The sequence below is a fragment of the Archocentrus centrarchus genome, chromosome 5, assembly GCF_007364275.1.
Source record: "Archocentrus centrarchus isolate MPI-CPG fArcCen1 chromosome 5, fArcCen1, whole genome shotgun sequence".
Taxonomy (NCBI): Eukaryota; Metazoa; Chordata; class Actinopteri; order Cichliformes; family Cichlidae; genus Archocentrus; species Archocentrus centrarchus.
This window is the reverse complement of record NC_044350.1, coordinates 1,098,785-1,116,564: the sequence shown is the minus strand read 5'-3', so window position 1 is coordinate 1,116,564 and position 17,780 is coordinate 1,098,785. Positions and strand designations below refer to the sequence as shown.

The window sequence follows — 17,780 nt, the reverse complement described above, 5'->3', positions numbered from 1 at the left end:
TAGGTTAGGGTTAGGGTTAGGTATGTGATGGTTAGGGTTAGGAAAAGGGTAAAGGTAAGGTTTAGGCTGTAGAAATGAATGGAAGTCAATGGAAATTCCCCACAAAGATAGCAAAACACACTTGTGTGTGTGTGTGTGTGTGTGTATACGTGTATGTATATATAAGTATAAATGTATATATGTATACCTAGGTCTGTCCCTTATTTGTTCTGCCCCCCCCTCCTCCTTCCTGCCTGTCAGACCTGGCAGTCATATTTTGTGAACAATAAACAAAATGAATGACAGAGAACTTATAGCGCTCTTCTTGAAAAAGCAAATATGTTTGGTACAATAATGCATTCGGATCATGATTCCATTTGCAAAAACTGCCAGACATGACAGGCTTTAAAAAAATAAATAAATAAAAATAACTACGTCTTGCCTTATGTCTCATGTAAACTAACACCCATTTGGAACAATCCAGATATCATTCAGAAAAAGAAAATACTTAATTTTCTGTCATGGCATAGGACAGGGATAAAAAAAAAAAAAAAAACAAATTATTCAAAACAGAAAATTTATCTAATTCCAAGAACTTATAGCAAAATATGGGACCAGCAATAGTTAATTTCTGAAATATCAGCAACTGAACTCTATCATACTGGGAAGATTCAATCTCAGCTAAATGTAGAAATGCCTTTGTAAGTTAATTTTAAAAAAATTAATTATTTGATTTCCCTACCAACTGCAAGATGGGAGCGAGATCTCTATCAACGCAGATCAAACCTTCTGGACAGAAATATGTTCAAAATCACTAAAATGACTACTTACAGCTTATACAATACATAACTCTCTATAGAACACACTATAAAGGACAAAGGATATTCCAAATGGGCCTTAGACACTCAAACACATGCCCCGCTGTACAGGCAACTCAGAATGAATTTGATTCTCTCTGGTTCCCACCATTACTTAGTGGGGGGTACTTTGCTGTGGTCTCATCTCCCCGTGTGCCTTATAGGTGGCTGGGGGTGGACTCTGGGGACTGCAGGTGTCTAATGGCTTCCTGGAACTGGAGATCTGTGGCTACCATCTTGTGGTGTCCGTGTGCTCACCCTGGTTGTTGGTGGGTGGGGCCTTGCGGAGGTGTAGAGTCTGGGGTGCTTGAGGTGAAATGGACTAATTCTTAGATAGCACTTTTCTACTCTGCTTGAGCACTCATACAACACGTTTACATTTACCCCATTCACACAAGCACTTTCATGATTAAGTAAGCTAAGTGCTTTTATCTAACATTCACACACATTCACACTCTAACGCTTGCGTCAGAGAGCAACTTCAGGTTAAGTATCTTGCCCAAGGATACATTGGCATGCAGCCTGGAGTAGCCAGGAATCAAACCGCTGACCTTCCGATCAGTAGGTGACCCGCTCTACCTCCTGAGCTACAGCCACCCCGAGGTGGGGGGTGCTGGGGCCTCTCTCTTCCTTCTGCTGGGGTGGGCATGCAATTGTCATTGAAATGTGTGGCCTTGAGTGTTATTGGGGGGGGGCGCTGCAGTTTGTCTGGGTCTCCTTGGTCTTTCTCTATCTGCCTCTAGCTTCTGGGGGGGAATTGTGGCTTTCTGCCCTCATTATTAAGTATAATGAGGGCTTTCTGCCCTCATTATTCATGGCAGTGGAACAGTGGGTAGGCGCTCGCCTTGCAGCTAGAAGGTTGCAGGTTTGAGCCTCCGTCCCTGCACTGCATTGTGTCCTTGGGCAAGACACTTAAACCACATTACCTAACGGTAGCGCCGGTCTCTGGCTGCATGACTGCAGATGCTCGTCTCTGGATGAGTGATCTGGAAAGAACATTTCGTTGTGTGCCTTGTGCACACAATGAGTTGAATCTAACATTGTGTGACAAAAACAGGCATTCACATTCTATTATTCACTCACGCACAAACACACAACAAAACAACATTGTTGGTTTGTGTAGCCATGTTTTTTTCATATGTATTCAATTCAATTCAATTCAATTCAATTTTATTTATATAGTGCCAAATCACAACAAACAGTTGCCTCAAGGCGCTATATACAGTACAAGTGTGTGCTTTTTTCAGGTACTGTTTGTTTTTTGCATGTTCTCTTTTTTCCTTTTTTTTCCTTGCTTTTTCCCCCTTTTATGAACTCTGGCATTGCCATAATATATATCCACCTTATTTTTTCACTACTTCTACTATCATAATTTACTGTTATTGGGTCACAGGAATATAGTATATACTAATTACAGCTATCATTGCAATATCAGTTGCTTATCTGATTCTCAAATTCTTAACTGACTTTGCCAGGTCTTACCAGGAAAGGGGGTTATTAGACTCCCACCACCTTGAGCCCTTATCACCTGAACTTTGGCACTTTCTATTAGTCATGAATGAGTAAGATATAAATCTGACCAAGTCCAGCAACATCTGAAGTCTGCTTTAGTACTTCTTGTAGAAAGGTAATGAAATCAACATCATGTTTGGTTTGGTTAGATTGTAGTGCACGTCGTAGTAGCTACATGTAAGCCTAAAATTAAGGATTCTATAAGATTGTGTATGTTTTGATAAGTAATTATTTAGAATATAGTAGGACATCAGAGTCTTGACTGAGTTGTGTCTGTTTAAAATTCAGTCTGTAAAATTTCACTTAGTGTTCAACTGATGAATTAAGGAGAATTTTTTTCTGCAGCAGCATGTAATACCAGATTTTCTTACTTGTGTATGTTATGCCATTGAATGAAATTGATTTATGATCATTCAGAAGCTCATTTCTACAAAAGGAAACCAGTGGAACAGACAGCAACATGGCAAAACTCCTCATAGGTAAATGCCATTCTTTCATTCATTAATTCAGTCATTCATTCATGAATTTTACTTTGTTTATTTATCCTGAAATAAATTATTATTAGTAGTAGTAGTAATAATAATAATAATAATAATAATAATAATTATTATAATAGAGTTGATGAGTGAGACAGTATAATGATTTCATGTGCAATTTTATTTTGATAATTTTGACAGAAGTTACAATCACTGCGCTTTGTGATATGGACTGAATAGGTTTAGTACAGTGTAGAACGGGCAGCAGCCAGACTGCCAGAAGCTCTGGCAGTCTGACAAATCTGACTATAGGACTATGAAATTTCACCTCTCTGGTGAAATGATAAATGGTCTGGTTCTTATATCTACTCTAATTGAACACTCAAAGCACTTTTCCTAGCATGTCTCAGTCACCCCAGCATTTTTTTATTGCACGTTAGTAAAAAGAATCTGATTAGTAGATGACCTGCTCTACCTCCTGAGCTACAGCCGGGAAGGAAGGAGTTTGAGAGGTACATATTAAATACTGTCGGGCCAACATCAATGCACAGCTTGGGTTGTGCATTAATGTATCCTGGAGAAGGGCTGGATTATGTTCCACTCTGCCCCTTGGTGAGAGGCAGTGGGCACAGGTGGTTATACTTGTATTTTCTTATATCTTCCCAGTTCAGTGCTTGTAGGTTGGTGTTCACCTCGATGGACAAGAAGATTGTTTCCCTACACCTTTGAGTGGGGAAACAGGCCCTAACTGTAGTTTGTGTATATGTGTCAAACAACAGTTCTTGTAGTCCCAAGGTGAGGTTCTGCATTGGATGGGGACTCCATTTTTGCATTGGAGGACTTTTCCAGCATGCACCCTCTTCCTCCCCTCCGCCACTAAGTGCTTGTGCTCTTGCATATGTTATAAGGTCTTTATCTTACAATAATAAGTGCCTTGAAATGACTCTCAAAACCAAATTTAATTGAAAATTGGACTGAATTGAACCATTTTCTTCTATCCTCCTCTAGGATAAACTATGTATTCACCCAATTTTCCTATTTCTTTATTTCAGCTCTGGGCATTCTATTTATTCTACACATTGGTAAGTATCTGCATTCAGTGATCGAGTCTTCTTGCTACCAAGATGATCACTGTAATCAGTGTCCTTTCGCTGTCTTCCCTCAGCTTCGTCCACTAAGCTGGCATGCCATATGACTAACTGGGCCCAATACAGACCAGGCACTGGCAAATTCACACCAGACAACATCGACCCCTTCCTGTGCACCCATGTCATCTATGCTCTGGCCACCATTAACAGCTTCAACCAGATCAGCCCCATCGAGTGGAACGATGAGCAGCTGTACGGCAGCCTCAACAGCCTCAAGAATGTGTGAGTTTATGCAATCATATTCAAGCTGGACACCAATATTCAGATGTTTATTGTCAGTATTAAGTGTTAAAAATGGTAAATGGAGTGTTCTTGTAAAGTGCTTTTCTACATGCAAGCATATTCATATTCATGCAAGCACATTTTTTCTATGCCTGTTTTCTATCCAACATTTATACACATTCACACTCCGATGACCGAAGCAGCAAAGGCTCAATCATCAGCCTTATGATTAGTAGACCCACTCTACCTCCTGAGTTACAGCCACCCCAACCTCAACTGCAAACCAGGATTATTATAGTAAATGAAAACAAACAAAAAAACAAAAACTGAAATTGAAAAAAACATTTTCGTTCACTGAAATAAATAAAAACTATAATTAAAAGGAAAAAATGATAACTAACTAAAATTGTATTGTGAGTTTACAAAACTAACTGACATTATAGATAAAACAACCTTCGTGTTCTTGGTTGTCAGTTTATTTACCCTTGTGGATTAATATGAAATTATTTTTCCGCTCTCCAAGTTTAAGCTGGGAGCGCCATTGGGCAACTGTGTGTGTGCATGTGCATGTGTGTGCGTGTGTGTGTGCGTCAGCGTGCTCACCGCGCTGGTCCATAAAGTATTGGCAGCAGTCTGCCGAGAAAGCAGCAGAGTCCCATATGGCGTTTCTTTGAGTACGACATGAAGGAATGAAGAAAGTGGAAAAACAGGAACAAATATGTTTGCAGCCAAGAAACTGAGCACAAAAAATGAGGACCTGTTCCACACATGTAGATGTCGTTAGTCTGCTGCACTGATGCTGAAGTCTGTCGTTGAGTTTATTGAGTTTTGGAGTTCATGTTTTTCTTTATATTTCTCCCTGTTCATGCTCATGTGTGTCCTTAATATTACACACATTTAGCATGTAATGCTGTTGTCTTGTGAACAGTTGGTTGTTGAATACAATTTTTTAAACGGTGTCTTTTGTTCAGTTTGCATTACACAATAATCACTCTTGCACCTGATAAAGTATGAAAAACTAAAACTAAGCATTAAACCAAAAGTAAAAACTAATAAAAATTAGCAAAACCACTCTGAAAATGAACTAAAACTAACTGAATTAGAGAAAAAAAGTTAAACCAAACTAAAACTAAACTATAATGTAAAATCCAAAACTATTATAACCCTGCTGAGAACATGTTTAGCATGTTAAATGTTAAAGTTGACGACAGACAGGAATACTAGAAAAAGACTTAACAAGTATGGCTTGCAGGGACCTGCAAAGGATTAGTGTGACAAAAGAGGATGCTAGAGATAGGGTGAGATGGAAACAGATGATCTGCTGTGGCACCCCCTAAAGGGAACAGTCAAAAGAAGAAAAAGAGGTATGGCTTATTGTAAAATAAAGTGCTTAAATGGGTTGCCAGAAAAAAAGCCTCTTCTCTCTAAGAAGAACAGTAAATGGTCTAGTTCTTAGATAGCACTTTTCTACTCTGTCTGAGCACTCAAAGCACTTATACAACAAGTTTACATTTACCCCATTCAATTCAATTCAATTCAATTCAATTCAATTTTATTTATATAGCGCCAAATCACAACAAACTGTCGCCTCAAGGCGCTTTGTATTGTGGGTAAAGACCCTACAATAATACAGAGAAAACCCAACAGTCAAAACGACCCCCTATGAGCAGCACTTGGCGACAGTGGAAAGGAAAAACTCCCTTTTAACAGGAAGAAACCTCCAGCAGAACCAGGCTCAGGGAGGGGCAGTCATCTGCCGCGACCGGTTGGGCTGAGGGGAGAGAAAGACATGCTGTGGAAAAGAGCCAGAGATTAATATCAATTAATGATTAAATGCAGAGTGGAGTATAAACAAAGTAAATAAGGTGAATGAGAAACCGTGCATTATGTGAACCCCCCAGCAGACTAGGCCTATAGCAGCATAACTAAGGGATGGTTCAGGGTCACCTGATCCAGCCCTAACTATAAGCTTTATCATAAAGGAAAGTTTCAAGCCTAATCTTAAAAATAGAGAGGGTGTCTGTCTCCCAAATCCAAGCTGGAAGCTGGTTCCACAGAAGAGGCGCCTGAAAGCTGAAGGCTCTGCCTCCCATTCTACTCTTAAGTATCCGAGGAACCACAAGTAAGCCAGCAGTCTGAGAGCGAAGTGCTCTGTTGGGGTGATATGGTACTATGAGGTCTTTAAGATAAGATGGGGCCTGATTATTCAAGACCTTCTATGTGAGGAGAAGAATTTTAAATTCTATTCTAGATTTAACAGGGAGCCAATGAAGAGAAGGCAATATGGGAGAAATCTGCTCTCTCTTTCTAGTCCCTGTCAGTACTCTAGCTGCATCTGGATCACCTGAATGCTTTTCAGGGAGCTTTTAGGACAGCCTGATAATAATGAACTACAATAGTCCAGCCTAGAAGTAATAAATGCATGAATGAGCTTTTCAGCATCACTCTGAGAAAGGATGTTTCAAATTTTAGAAATATTGCGCAAATGCAAAAAAGCGGTCCTACATATTTGTTTAATATGTGCATTGAAGGACATATCCTGGTCAAAAATGACTCCAAGATTTCTCACAGTGTTACTGGAGGCCAAAGTAATGCCATCCAGAGTAAGTATCTGGTTAGACACCATGTTTCTAAGATTTGTGGGGCCGAGAACAAGAATTTCAGTTTTATCTGAATTTAGAAGCAGGAAATTAGAGGTCATCCAGGCCTTAATATCTTTAAGACATTCCTGCAGTTTAACTAATTGATGTGTGTCATCTGGCTTCATTGATAGGTAAAGCTGAGTATCATCTGCATAACAATGAAAATTGATGCAGTGCTTTCTAATAATACTGCCTAAGGGATTCACACCATCACTTCTATGATTAACTAAGTTACTCCAACACTCGCATCAGAGAGCAACTCGGGGTTGAGTATCTTACCCAAGGATACATTGGCATGAAGCCTGGACCAGCCAGGAATCGAACCACCAACCTGCCGATCAGTAGGTGACCTGCGCTACCTCCTGTGCTACAGCCACCCTTAGAAAGCATGACTTAGGTTTGTAAAATTGCATCTGAACAAACTACAAGTTCTAGATCAGGGATCCTCAAATCCAGGCCTCGAGGTCCAGTGTCCTGCAGGTTTTAGAGGTATTCCTGATCCAGCACACCTGAGTCAAATATAGAAGTCATTAGCAGGACTCTGGAGAACTTGACTGCATACTGAGGAGGTCATTCAGCCATTTGAATCAGGTGTGTTGGATCAGGGACACATCTAAAACCTGCAGGACACAGGACCTCGAGGCCTGGATTTGAGGATCCCTGTTCTAGATCAATGTCCCTTGAACAGATGAGACAAAGTGGAGATATTTAGCCATAACGCACTGCTCGACATTTGGCAAAAACAAAACACAGCATATTAGCCCAAAAAGGTGGACCCACTGGACTTGGGTACCTGGCAGACATTGTGTGAACCACAAACTCCTTTGTAAAGCAAAATATAGTCAAACATGAGGCTGTCTGTTTAACAGCTAAAGCATGGCCAAAAGTGTACCATGTAACAGGACAATGATGCCAAGCACAGCAGCAAATCTGCAACAGAATGGCTGAAAAGGAAAAGAATTAAAGTGCTGCAATGACCCAGTCAAAGCTCAGACCTGAAAATGTTAAGAGTTAACTATTATGTGGCGTTAAGAGTTTTAAATGAGCAAATATTAGCAATGTATAAATGGCAGCATGTGTGCATCAGTATTTATTAGGCATTTAATTACAAATACAAAATAGACATTCCCATTCACTCTCATCTATAAATGGTATATCACAATATTAATCATTATCACAACATGATATACCATCTACATACATCAAAAACTTTTATACACCTTTTATCACCTTACGGGTATGCAGAAATTTGACTATATAACCCCAGGACTGAGATCACGTCATTGGCTCCCAATCCCATAAAGAATTACATTAAAAATCCTTCTGGTTAGTTCACAAATCTCTTGGCCCCCACTGCATCTCTGACATGCTCCCTGTAGCAGGAATCCAGTCAAACCTTTCAGGTCATTATGTGCAGATCTTTTAAATGTTCCTAGAATCAGATCCAAGTATGCTGAGGGTGCTTTCAGTTCTTTGGAACAAACTGTCTGCTACTGAGATCAATAACATCTGTGCCAACATTCAAAAAGAGGGTCAAAACCATTGTGTTTACATAGGTCAGCACTAATATCTGTGGTTTTGGTTGTTTGTTTTTGCTGTTTTCACTGCACTAAGGCATTGCAAACCCACCCAGATTTTTATGTTGTTATCTTCTGTTTTAAGCCCATTTTTGTATAATGAAATGTGCTACATGAATGAAACTGCCACTGCCACCTGCACCTACTGCAACCAGCCAGGCCTTTTAACCTGTTTCAGTCCTTTCAGGTGGTTTGATCAGGATCAAGATAGCCCTGAGTGACACTGACCCTAGCCAAAAGCCAAACTAGTGAAAAAATATTCAGAAAAGATCAGGTAGGGAAAAAAAGCTCATTGGCTTCCACTTCTAAAACTATTTTTGTTTTGGGGTTCTCTTGTTGAATTAGAGAGAGAAAAAAAGAGGAAAAATTAAGTAAAACTAAACTATAATGTGATCAAGATTCTGTTAGGTAACAAGGAGCAAGTCTTCATATATCAAAAAGATTATATTTAAATATATAACCGTTTAACTGCATGGAATAAGCAATTAATAATAGTAAATTTTTCAGATAACCCATGAAGTGAATTGGTGAAATACGCAGCCAGCAGTCAGGCTGGAAGTAAGGTGTTCTTTAATTATTTAAGGTTATGCCTGTGTGTGTCTCCCTCTCCTTTACAAGCAACCCTGCACTGAAGACTCTGCTGTCTGTTGGAGGAACAGTCAATGGAGTGAGCCCGTAAGTTTCATCTACACCGGTTCACATTTAGAGTATATCCACTTCAAAAGCCTTCCTTTACTACTTTAATTTGGAGCAGATGTCACAGTTCTTTTTCTCTGCATCTCATCAGATTCATTGCCATGGTTGCCAAACCTGAGAGTCGTGCAGCCTTCATCAATCATGCCATCAGTTTCCTGCACACCCATAAATTTGATGGGCTCAACCGGGATTGGGAATATCCTGGACACAATGGCAGCCCACAGGAGGACAAGCAGAAGTTCACTCTGTTGGTCACGGTAAACACAGCTCACATTAGCTTTAAATTTTAAATACAAGGTTGAATCTAAGTGTTTTCTCTACCATTTAATTATTTTGGTTGGTTGTTGATAAACAAGAACACTATTACACTTGTCAGTCAGACACGGTCCATCCCCATTCAGCATATAATAAAAAAAATGGCGCACAAGATTTTGTTAAATTAAATATACACACATGCAGTAAAAGAGGATTTCATAACTTAATTTTTTTATTGTTGCATTTATGTTTTACCAGTCTGTATGTCGATAACATACACCTAACAAAGATACACAGAATGACATGCTGGGAAAAAGTGGGGTTTTAGACAGGACTACTTCACATGGCTTACAATCCCATTACAGTACATTTGAACTGTTGTTTTGTCTGACATTAAACTTTTGATAATTATTTACAATATTTACCAGATGAGATGTTAGATGTTGAATTTAAAATTATACAATGCTTTTATAAGGTGTTATTGATGCTTAAACACTACAAATGGATAACTTTATCCTTTTTGAGAGGTGGTTGCTAGAAAACATTATCATAATATCTAATATACAAAGAACTTTCAGGGGCCTAAGATGTATTTGTGTTCCAAGTTCAGTTGCTCAATATCTAATTGTGTAGGAGGAGTTTGCTGGCAGACAGACTGAGCTTTTATGCATTATAATAAGACAAACACAAATCCCTCAAAAAGGAGGGAATGGAAAAAGTAACCTAGAAGACAAAAAATGATGAGGAAGGTAAAAAAAAAAGAAAAAAACACAAAAAAAGTTAGCATGACATGTGGCTGGTAGCATTCCTGAGGCCTTTTGTGTCTCACTCCAAACTTGTCATGTGACACATGGTAATCCATCAGATCTCAACTTATCTTTTTAATAATTTTCTATCTACAAATCTATCCATTCTCTTCCGCTTATCCTTTTCAGGGTTGTGGGAGGGCTGGAGCCTATCCCAGCTGTCATAGGGCAATAGGTAGTGTACAAGTTATACAGGTCACAGCCCATCATAGGGCCAACACAGAGAGACAGACAAATATTTTACACTATGGGCAGTTTAGGATCACAATTAACCTAACCCCAGTAACTGTATGTCTTTGGACTGTGGGAGGAAACCGGAATGACTGGAGAAAACCCACGCAAACACAGGTAGAATACGCAAACCCCCAAAAAAATCCCAGCTCACCCCTAAGGGCAGTCTTTTTGCCCTTCAAGCTCAGGTCCTCTACCAGAGGCCTGGGAGCTTGAGGGTCTTGTGCAGTATCCCAGTATTGCACTCTTCTGGACATAGATCTCGGATGTTGTTCCAGGAATCTGCTGGAGCCACTCTCCCAGTTTGGGGGTCACTGCCCCGAATGTTCCGATTCCCACGGGGACCACTGTTACCTTCATCTTCCACATCCTTTCCAGCTCCTCTCTGAGCCCTTGGTATTTTTCGAGCTTCTCGTGTTCCTTCTTCTTGATGTTGCCATCACTTGGTATTGCAACGTCTATCACCATGACCTTCCTTTGGTTGTCCACCACTACGATGTCCGGTTGGTTAGCCATCATAAGTTTGTCTGTCTGTATCTGGAAGTCCCACAGGATCTTAGCTCTGTTGTTCTCAACCACCCTTGGGGGCGTGTCCCATTTTGACCTTGGGACTTCCAGGTCATACTCGGCACAGATGTTCCTGCATACTATGCCAGCCACTTGGTTATGGTGTTCCATGTATGTCCTGCCTGCTAGCATCTTGCACACTGCTGTTATGTGCTGGATTGTCTCAGGGGGATCTCTGCACAGCCTGTATCTGGGGTCTTGCCTGGTGTGGTAGACCCCAGCTTCTATCGATCTTGTGCTCAGAGCTTGCTCTTGTGCTGCCATGATTAGTGCCTCTGTGCTGTCTGTCAGTCCAGCCTTGTCCAGCCATTGGTAGGATTTCTCTATGTCAGCCACTTCTTCTATCTGCTGGTGGTACATCCCGTGCAGAGGCCTGTCCTTCCATGATGGTTCCTGTTCTTCTTCCACCTCGTCTTCTTCTTTCTCAGGTTTCTGCTGCCTGAGGTACTAACTAAGCACATGATCCTTTGTGGCCATCTTCCTGATGTATTCATGGATCTTCGTTGTTTCATCTAGGTTCTGACACTCACCAGTCCTTGGCTACCTTCCTTCCGCTTAGCCTGCAGTCTCAGGGTGCTGGATTTCAAGTGAAACCCTCCATGCATTGCAAGGAACTTTCTTGTCTTAACATCAGTGGCTTCTATTTCCTCCTTTGGCCAACTTATTATCCCAGCAGGGTATCTGACAACTGGCAGGGTGTAGGTGTTGATAGCCTGGATCCTGTTCTTTCGATTCACTGTTCAGGACTTTCTTTACTCTCCGTAGGTACTTGGAGGTTGCAGATTTCCTCTTCATGGTTCCCATTTGTATGTGGGATTCCACACACAAATAGCTGTCTTAAATGTCTGCAAAGTTACCTTCTGGTAGTGCAACCCCCTCGTTCTGACTACCTTCCCTCTCTTTGTTATCATCCAACTACAGTTCTCCAGTCTGAATCTGTAGCCAGTCTTATTGATGATCTATGCAGAACAGTAGTGGGGACAGAGCATCTACTTGATAAATCCTGCACTTGATGGTGACTCATGCAATTGGCTTTTAGTCTAGTGTTGTTTTCCACATTCCCACTGAGTTATTGATAAAGGCTCTTCAGAGTCCTGCTTTATAGTTCTCGGTATTCCAGGACCCGGCATCGAGTCATAGGCTTTCTTGTAATCAATCCAGGCAGTGCATGGGCTGGTCAGACTGCTCTATCTACCAGTAGCTGGTGTTTTGCTCCCCTGGTATCTCTGTCAAGTCCTTTCTTGGCCCCGCTCATGTATTGTTCCACATGCTCATCTTAGCTGCTATGCAGGGTATTGGCCAATGGTTGGATGGGGCTGGTCCCTTCTGGGGGTCCTTGGAGACTGTCCTTCTTTCAGTCAGCCATTCTGGGTGTGTCTTAGCCTCTAGCAGCTGGTTAATTTGTGCTGCCAGGTGCTCATGGAGTGCAGCTACCTTTTTAACCAGTAGGTTAGATGTAAGATTCAGCTCATCGTCATTGTGCGCGCAAGGCGCACAACGAAATGATCGTTCCAGATCACTCACCCAGAGACGAGCATCTGCGGTCATGCGGCCAGAGACTGGTTTAAGTGTCTTGCTCAAGGACACAACACAGTGCAGGGACACGGGCTCGAACCAGCAACCCAAGGTCAGCGCCTACCCACTGCACCACTGCCACCAGGCCCTGACATGTGTATGTGCTGTCCAGCTCTTCATATGTGAGACTCTTTCTTGGATATCTGTCACTGTGATACTTACTGGAGCCTGTTCAGTGAGGTCTCTGTGGTCTGCTCTTTGATCCACTAACCACTGAACATTGGTGTTGTGTGTTGCATCCTTCTCCAATATGCTCTTCCAGGACTTCTCTGTCTCCAACCTTGGTGGGGGTGCTGTTCTCATATTGTTCCCCTGCCACTGAGAGTCCACCTTGGATGATATATATAAAGTGACTTCTGCACATTCACACACTTACAGAAATGCATGAATAGTACAACTAAAGTATATGCCCACACAGCAAATACATACAGAAACACCTTTTGCAAAACTCTTGTCAAAGATTTTACTTTACTTTGTACGCTTGGTACAGATGGATGGATGGAAGGTAAATGTACTCTACCATGTTTTCTTTCACTTTTCTTCTTTACTATCTTTTCACTATGTCACAATTGTATTTTCTACCCCATCACTATATGTATTAATTGTATTAATGTAAATATTGTCACTATTTCCTCACAAAAACCAAAATATTCTTTCTCACTAGCCATTAACAATTATCATCCTTTTGCTCTCTGACTGGTTTTAAGTTGCTTTTGTTGTTGTGCCTATAGGAGCTGACCAAAGCCTTTGAGGATGATGCAAACGACAACAGGAGAACCAAGCTGCTGCTGTCAGCCAATGTTGCTGGAATACGTCAGACCATTGACAGAGCATACGAAGTCAACAATATTGCACCGTAAGGTTGAGTTTGTTTTATATATATATATATATATATATATATATATATAAAAGTTAGGTATCCATAAGTACAGCCATGACCAGAGAATGACACAATTATTTATTTTTCACAAAGTTTGCTTCTTCAGTGCTGTACTGATATACTGATTTCATCAGTTTCAAAAGTTTTCATTAACAATTACATATTTGCAGTGTTCGTCCTTTTTTTTCAGGACCTCTGCAATTTGTCCTGGCATGTTGTCAATCAATTTCTGAGCCAAATCCATGCTGATGGCAGCCCATTCTTGTATAATCAGTGCTTGGAGTTTGTCAGAATTAGTGGGTTTTTGTTTATCGACCCACCTCTTGTAGATTGACCACACATTTTTAATGGGATCTGGGGAGTCTTACTAGCAGCTATATTCTTGCCTGTGAAGGCTTTTTTTTTTTTTAACTGTGGTTAACACAGGAATAACAGTGATTTCAAGCACCATTCTTCTTGTCTGCTATTCTAACTCAATCAGTGACTCAGTCAGTGATGGAGAATGGCTCCAGTCTTCTCCTCATCAAATGAGAGGACCACTGAAATGATGTTTTTGTAGCACATCTAAAAGGCAGTGAAAATGATTTTTGGTGTATTAAGTTCCTCTTCATGGTAAAGATGGACTTAATTGCAATTCATCTGATCACGCTTCTTAAAATTCTGGAGTGTATGCAAATTACCATCATAAAAACTGAAGCAGCATACTTTGTGAAAACCAACATTTTTGTCATTCTCAAAGCTTTTGGCCATGACTGTATGCTTTTTGTAAATCAGTACTACATATTACAAATGACACAGAACCTCAGCAATTAAAAAAAAATGCTTATCTCAAAATAATTAATAAATTTAAAACCCAACAGACATTTTGACTTCATCAACATCATGACCTATGACTTCCATGGACACTGGGAGGCAGTAACTGGACACAACAGCCCTCTGTATGGTAGCTCTGTGGACCCTGTCTCACAAATTCACAATAATATAGTAAGAAACACACCAACACAGCTACAGCTGTCTATCAGAGTGTTCTGTTGAATGATTTCATAATCACAAATAATAAAATAATCAAGGCTCATTTAATTATTTATTATTTATTAGGGTTCTTCTGACTTACTGGCCATAGTGGTCTATACTTACTTCCCATAGTGGTATATATATATGTGTGTGTGTGTGTGTGTGTGTGTGTGTGTGTGTGTGTGTGTGTGTGTGTGTGTGTGTGTGTGTGTGTGTCTGATCCACCACACCTGAATCAAATGGCTGAATTACCTCCTCAGTATGCAGTCAAGTTCTCCAGAGTCCTGCTAATGACTTCTGTATTTGACTCAGGTGTGTTGAAGCAGAGATACATCTACAACCTGCAGGACACTGGGCCACGAGGCCTGGTTTGAGAACCACTGTATTAAAGTAAAGAGAGGCTCTCTCTCCCAAATTCAAACTGGGAGCTGGTTCCACTCAAGAGGGGCAAGCTGAAGGACTTGACTGCCATTCTACTTTTAGAAACTCTAGGAACCACAGTCTGCAGTCTAAGAGCAAAGAACTCTATTGGGGTGATATAAATAAGAGGGAGGCAGGTGGAATGGTCAACATACAAGGAATATAGCTAGTGAAGATAGATTAGTTTAATACCTGGTAGTGAGACCTGCTATGTTGTATGTTATAGAGCTGGTAACGCTGACAAAAAGACAGGAATCAGAACTGGATGTGGCAGAGTTGAAGATGTTAAGGTTTTCATTGGATGTGACCAGGATGGATAAGTTAAGAAATGAGTATATCCAAGGGACAGCTCAGGTTGAGCTTTTTGGAGACAAATTTAGAGATGGGGCTGAGATGGTTTGGACATGTGCAGAGGATGGGTGGGGGGATATATTGGGCAAAGAATGCTGAATATGGAGCTGCTGGGCAGGAGGAAGATCATGGAAAAGATTCATGGATGCAAAAGGTTGGTGTTACAGAAGAGGATGATAGGGTGAGATGGGGTCAGAAAAGTTGCTGGGGTGACCCCTAAAAGGAGCAGTCAGAAGAAGATATGAAACATTTAAGTGTGACAAATATGCAAAACATTTCAGTTCAATTCCTTTTTATTTATATATTGCCAAATCACAACAGTCACCTTAACTGCCATCTGCTTCAACCGGGTGGGGGTGAGTGTAGGGAGACAGGACAAAAGACATGTTGTGGAAGAGAACCAGTTTAATACTGATTAAATGCAGAGTGATGTATAAACAGAGGGACTAAGAAATGAGGAAGGGGGCAAATACTTTTCATGGCACTGTATGTTACAGTTTGTCAATCTAACTGATTTCTAGAGAAGATTCAAAGACATGCAGGTATCCTAATACAGGTATTTCTCTCAAATACCAACCTGGCCAAATTCTGAAAAGTTTGCTATTGATTCACGGTTGAAATGGAAAGACACTGGCAGAACTGATTTGAAAACAATAAATGAAGTTTCCTTTCTGTTTTTTTATAGAACTCCTCTGTATCCCATTGGGTATCTCTGGGAGCACCATCTGGAAAGCTGCTGGTAGGTTTTTCCACCTATGGAAGGACCTACCGTCTTAGCACTGGTGCAACTGGCCTGGGAGCACCAGCTAATGGCCCTGCAGATGCTGGACCCTACACTCGCACGGCTGGATTCTGGGCCTACTATGAGGTACAACATGTTCATTAAAGGCTCAGCTTAGTTTGTGCTAAAAGTCACCTATTACTGGCAGTCATGATTAACACTTGTGGGCAATCACATACAAATCAACAGAGTATCATCATCATAAATTCAGTGTGTAATGTATCTGTTTTTTTTTTCTTTTTTTAACCAGATCTGTGACTTCATTAATACTGCTACCCTTGGATGGATCTCTGAGCAAGAGGTTCCATATGCCACCTATGGCAGTGCCTGGTTGGGCTATGATGACCAGCGCAGCTATTCTTCCAAGGTAAACAATTTATATGTGCCTCAAGCAAGAGAATCATCTTTTTTTTTTTTAAGCCTGTCATGTCTGGCAGTTTTCGCAATCGGAATATGATCCAAATGCTCTGATGTACCAAACATATTTGCTTTTCCAAGAATAGCTCTGTAAGTTTTCTAATAGGCTAGTCTTGTTAATGTTTGTATTTTAATTTTATTTTATTTATTTACACCAGTCCTGACAGGTAGAAAGGAAAGGGTAGGAAAAAAGAGTGAGAAAGAGAAAAGAAACAAAAAGAAAGAAGGAAGAAAAAAAACAAAGAGGAGAAAAGAATAATCAAAGAAGGATATACATACATACACACATACACATGCATATACATATACACACAAGAGCAAGAGAATCATCTGGTGTTTTTCCTTTTTGTTCTGTTCTATTGACTTGTACTATTATTATTATTATTATTATTATTATTATTATTATTATTATTATTATTATTATTATTATTATTATTACAAGCATTCTTGTTTCCAATGTGTCTGTTGTGCAGGTGCAGTGGTTGACTGCTAACAACTTGGGAGGTGCTCATGTTTGGACTATAGATATGGATGACTTCAGTGGATCCTTCTGCTCAGCTGGAGCTTATCCTCTCATCAACCACCTCAGGATGTCATTGGGTAAATACTATAAATCAGCCAACATCACTAACTTGGATTTGATAAAAACAAAATGTTTAATCTCTTCTGGTGTATAACTTTTATTTTTCAATATCTCATTATGCAGGTTTCACCCCAAAGCCTACAACCACTCCACGCCCCACCACCACCAGGGACCCAAGTACTAACTTCTGCCTTGGCCGTCCTGATGGGTTGTATGAGAACCCAGCTGACAAGACTACCTTCTTCCAGTGCTTCCAGGGAAACACCTACCTGCACCACTGCCAGCCTGGTCTCATCTTCTGGGACTCCTGCAAGTGCTGCAACTGGCCCTGAGCCACAGAAGCAGGAACTACAAAACACGAGTTCATGAATGTTCGTGACAGTTATGTTTCATAAAAAAAATCCTGTCACAGCTTATACTGATGAAGATGATTGTTCTAGGTTACAGCAGGAACAGAAATAAACCAATAAGAAGACTACTTTTTGCATCTGACTCACTGCTTTTTTGAACTGAATAAATAAATAGATTTCAAAATAAATGAAATCTAATAATCATGTTCTGATGATTGATGGGCCTACAGAAATGATCAAATTTCTACCAAATTTGATTATTTCAGTTTCAAGTGAAGATTACTGGTGTTTTCATAATGTGTATCCAGTCGATTCCTTCATTTTCTTAACTAATTATCCAACTCAGTTGCAGGCTTGGAGAGTATATATCAGTGAGTATTGGAATCATTACACAAAAAAGCAGAGGTAGCAAAAGTACAGACTTTCTTAGTAGAAGTACAG

At 40.4% G+C, this 17,780-nt stretch overlaps 1 protein-coding gene across 1 annotated transcript; it reads left to right on the top strand.

Annotated features, from left to right (window-relative positions):
- Nucleotides 1-2,808: 2,808 nt before the first annotated feature.
- LOC115780320 (acidic mammalian chitinase-like) lies at nt 2,809-17,321 on the top strand. Its single transcript, XM_030729451.1, has 11 exons — nt 2,809-2,827; nt 3,877-3,906; nt 3,990-4,194; nt 9,032-9,088; nt 9,201-9,366; nt 13,275-13,399; nt 14,284-14,407; nt 15,894-16,076; nt 16,240-16,356; nt 16,880-17,006; nt 17,113-17,321. The coding sequence occupies exons 1-11, from the start codon at nt 2,809-2,811 to the stop codon at nt 17,319-17,321; spliced, it is 1,362 nt and encodes a 453-aa protein (XP_030585311.1).
- Nucleotides 17,322-17,780: the final 459 nt, after the last annotated feature.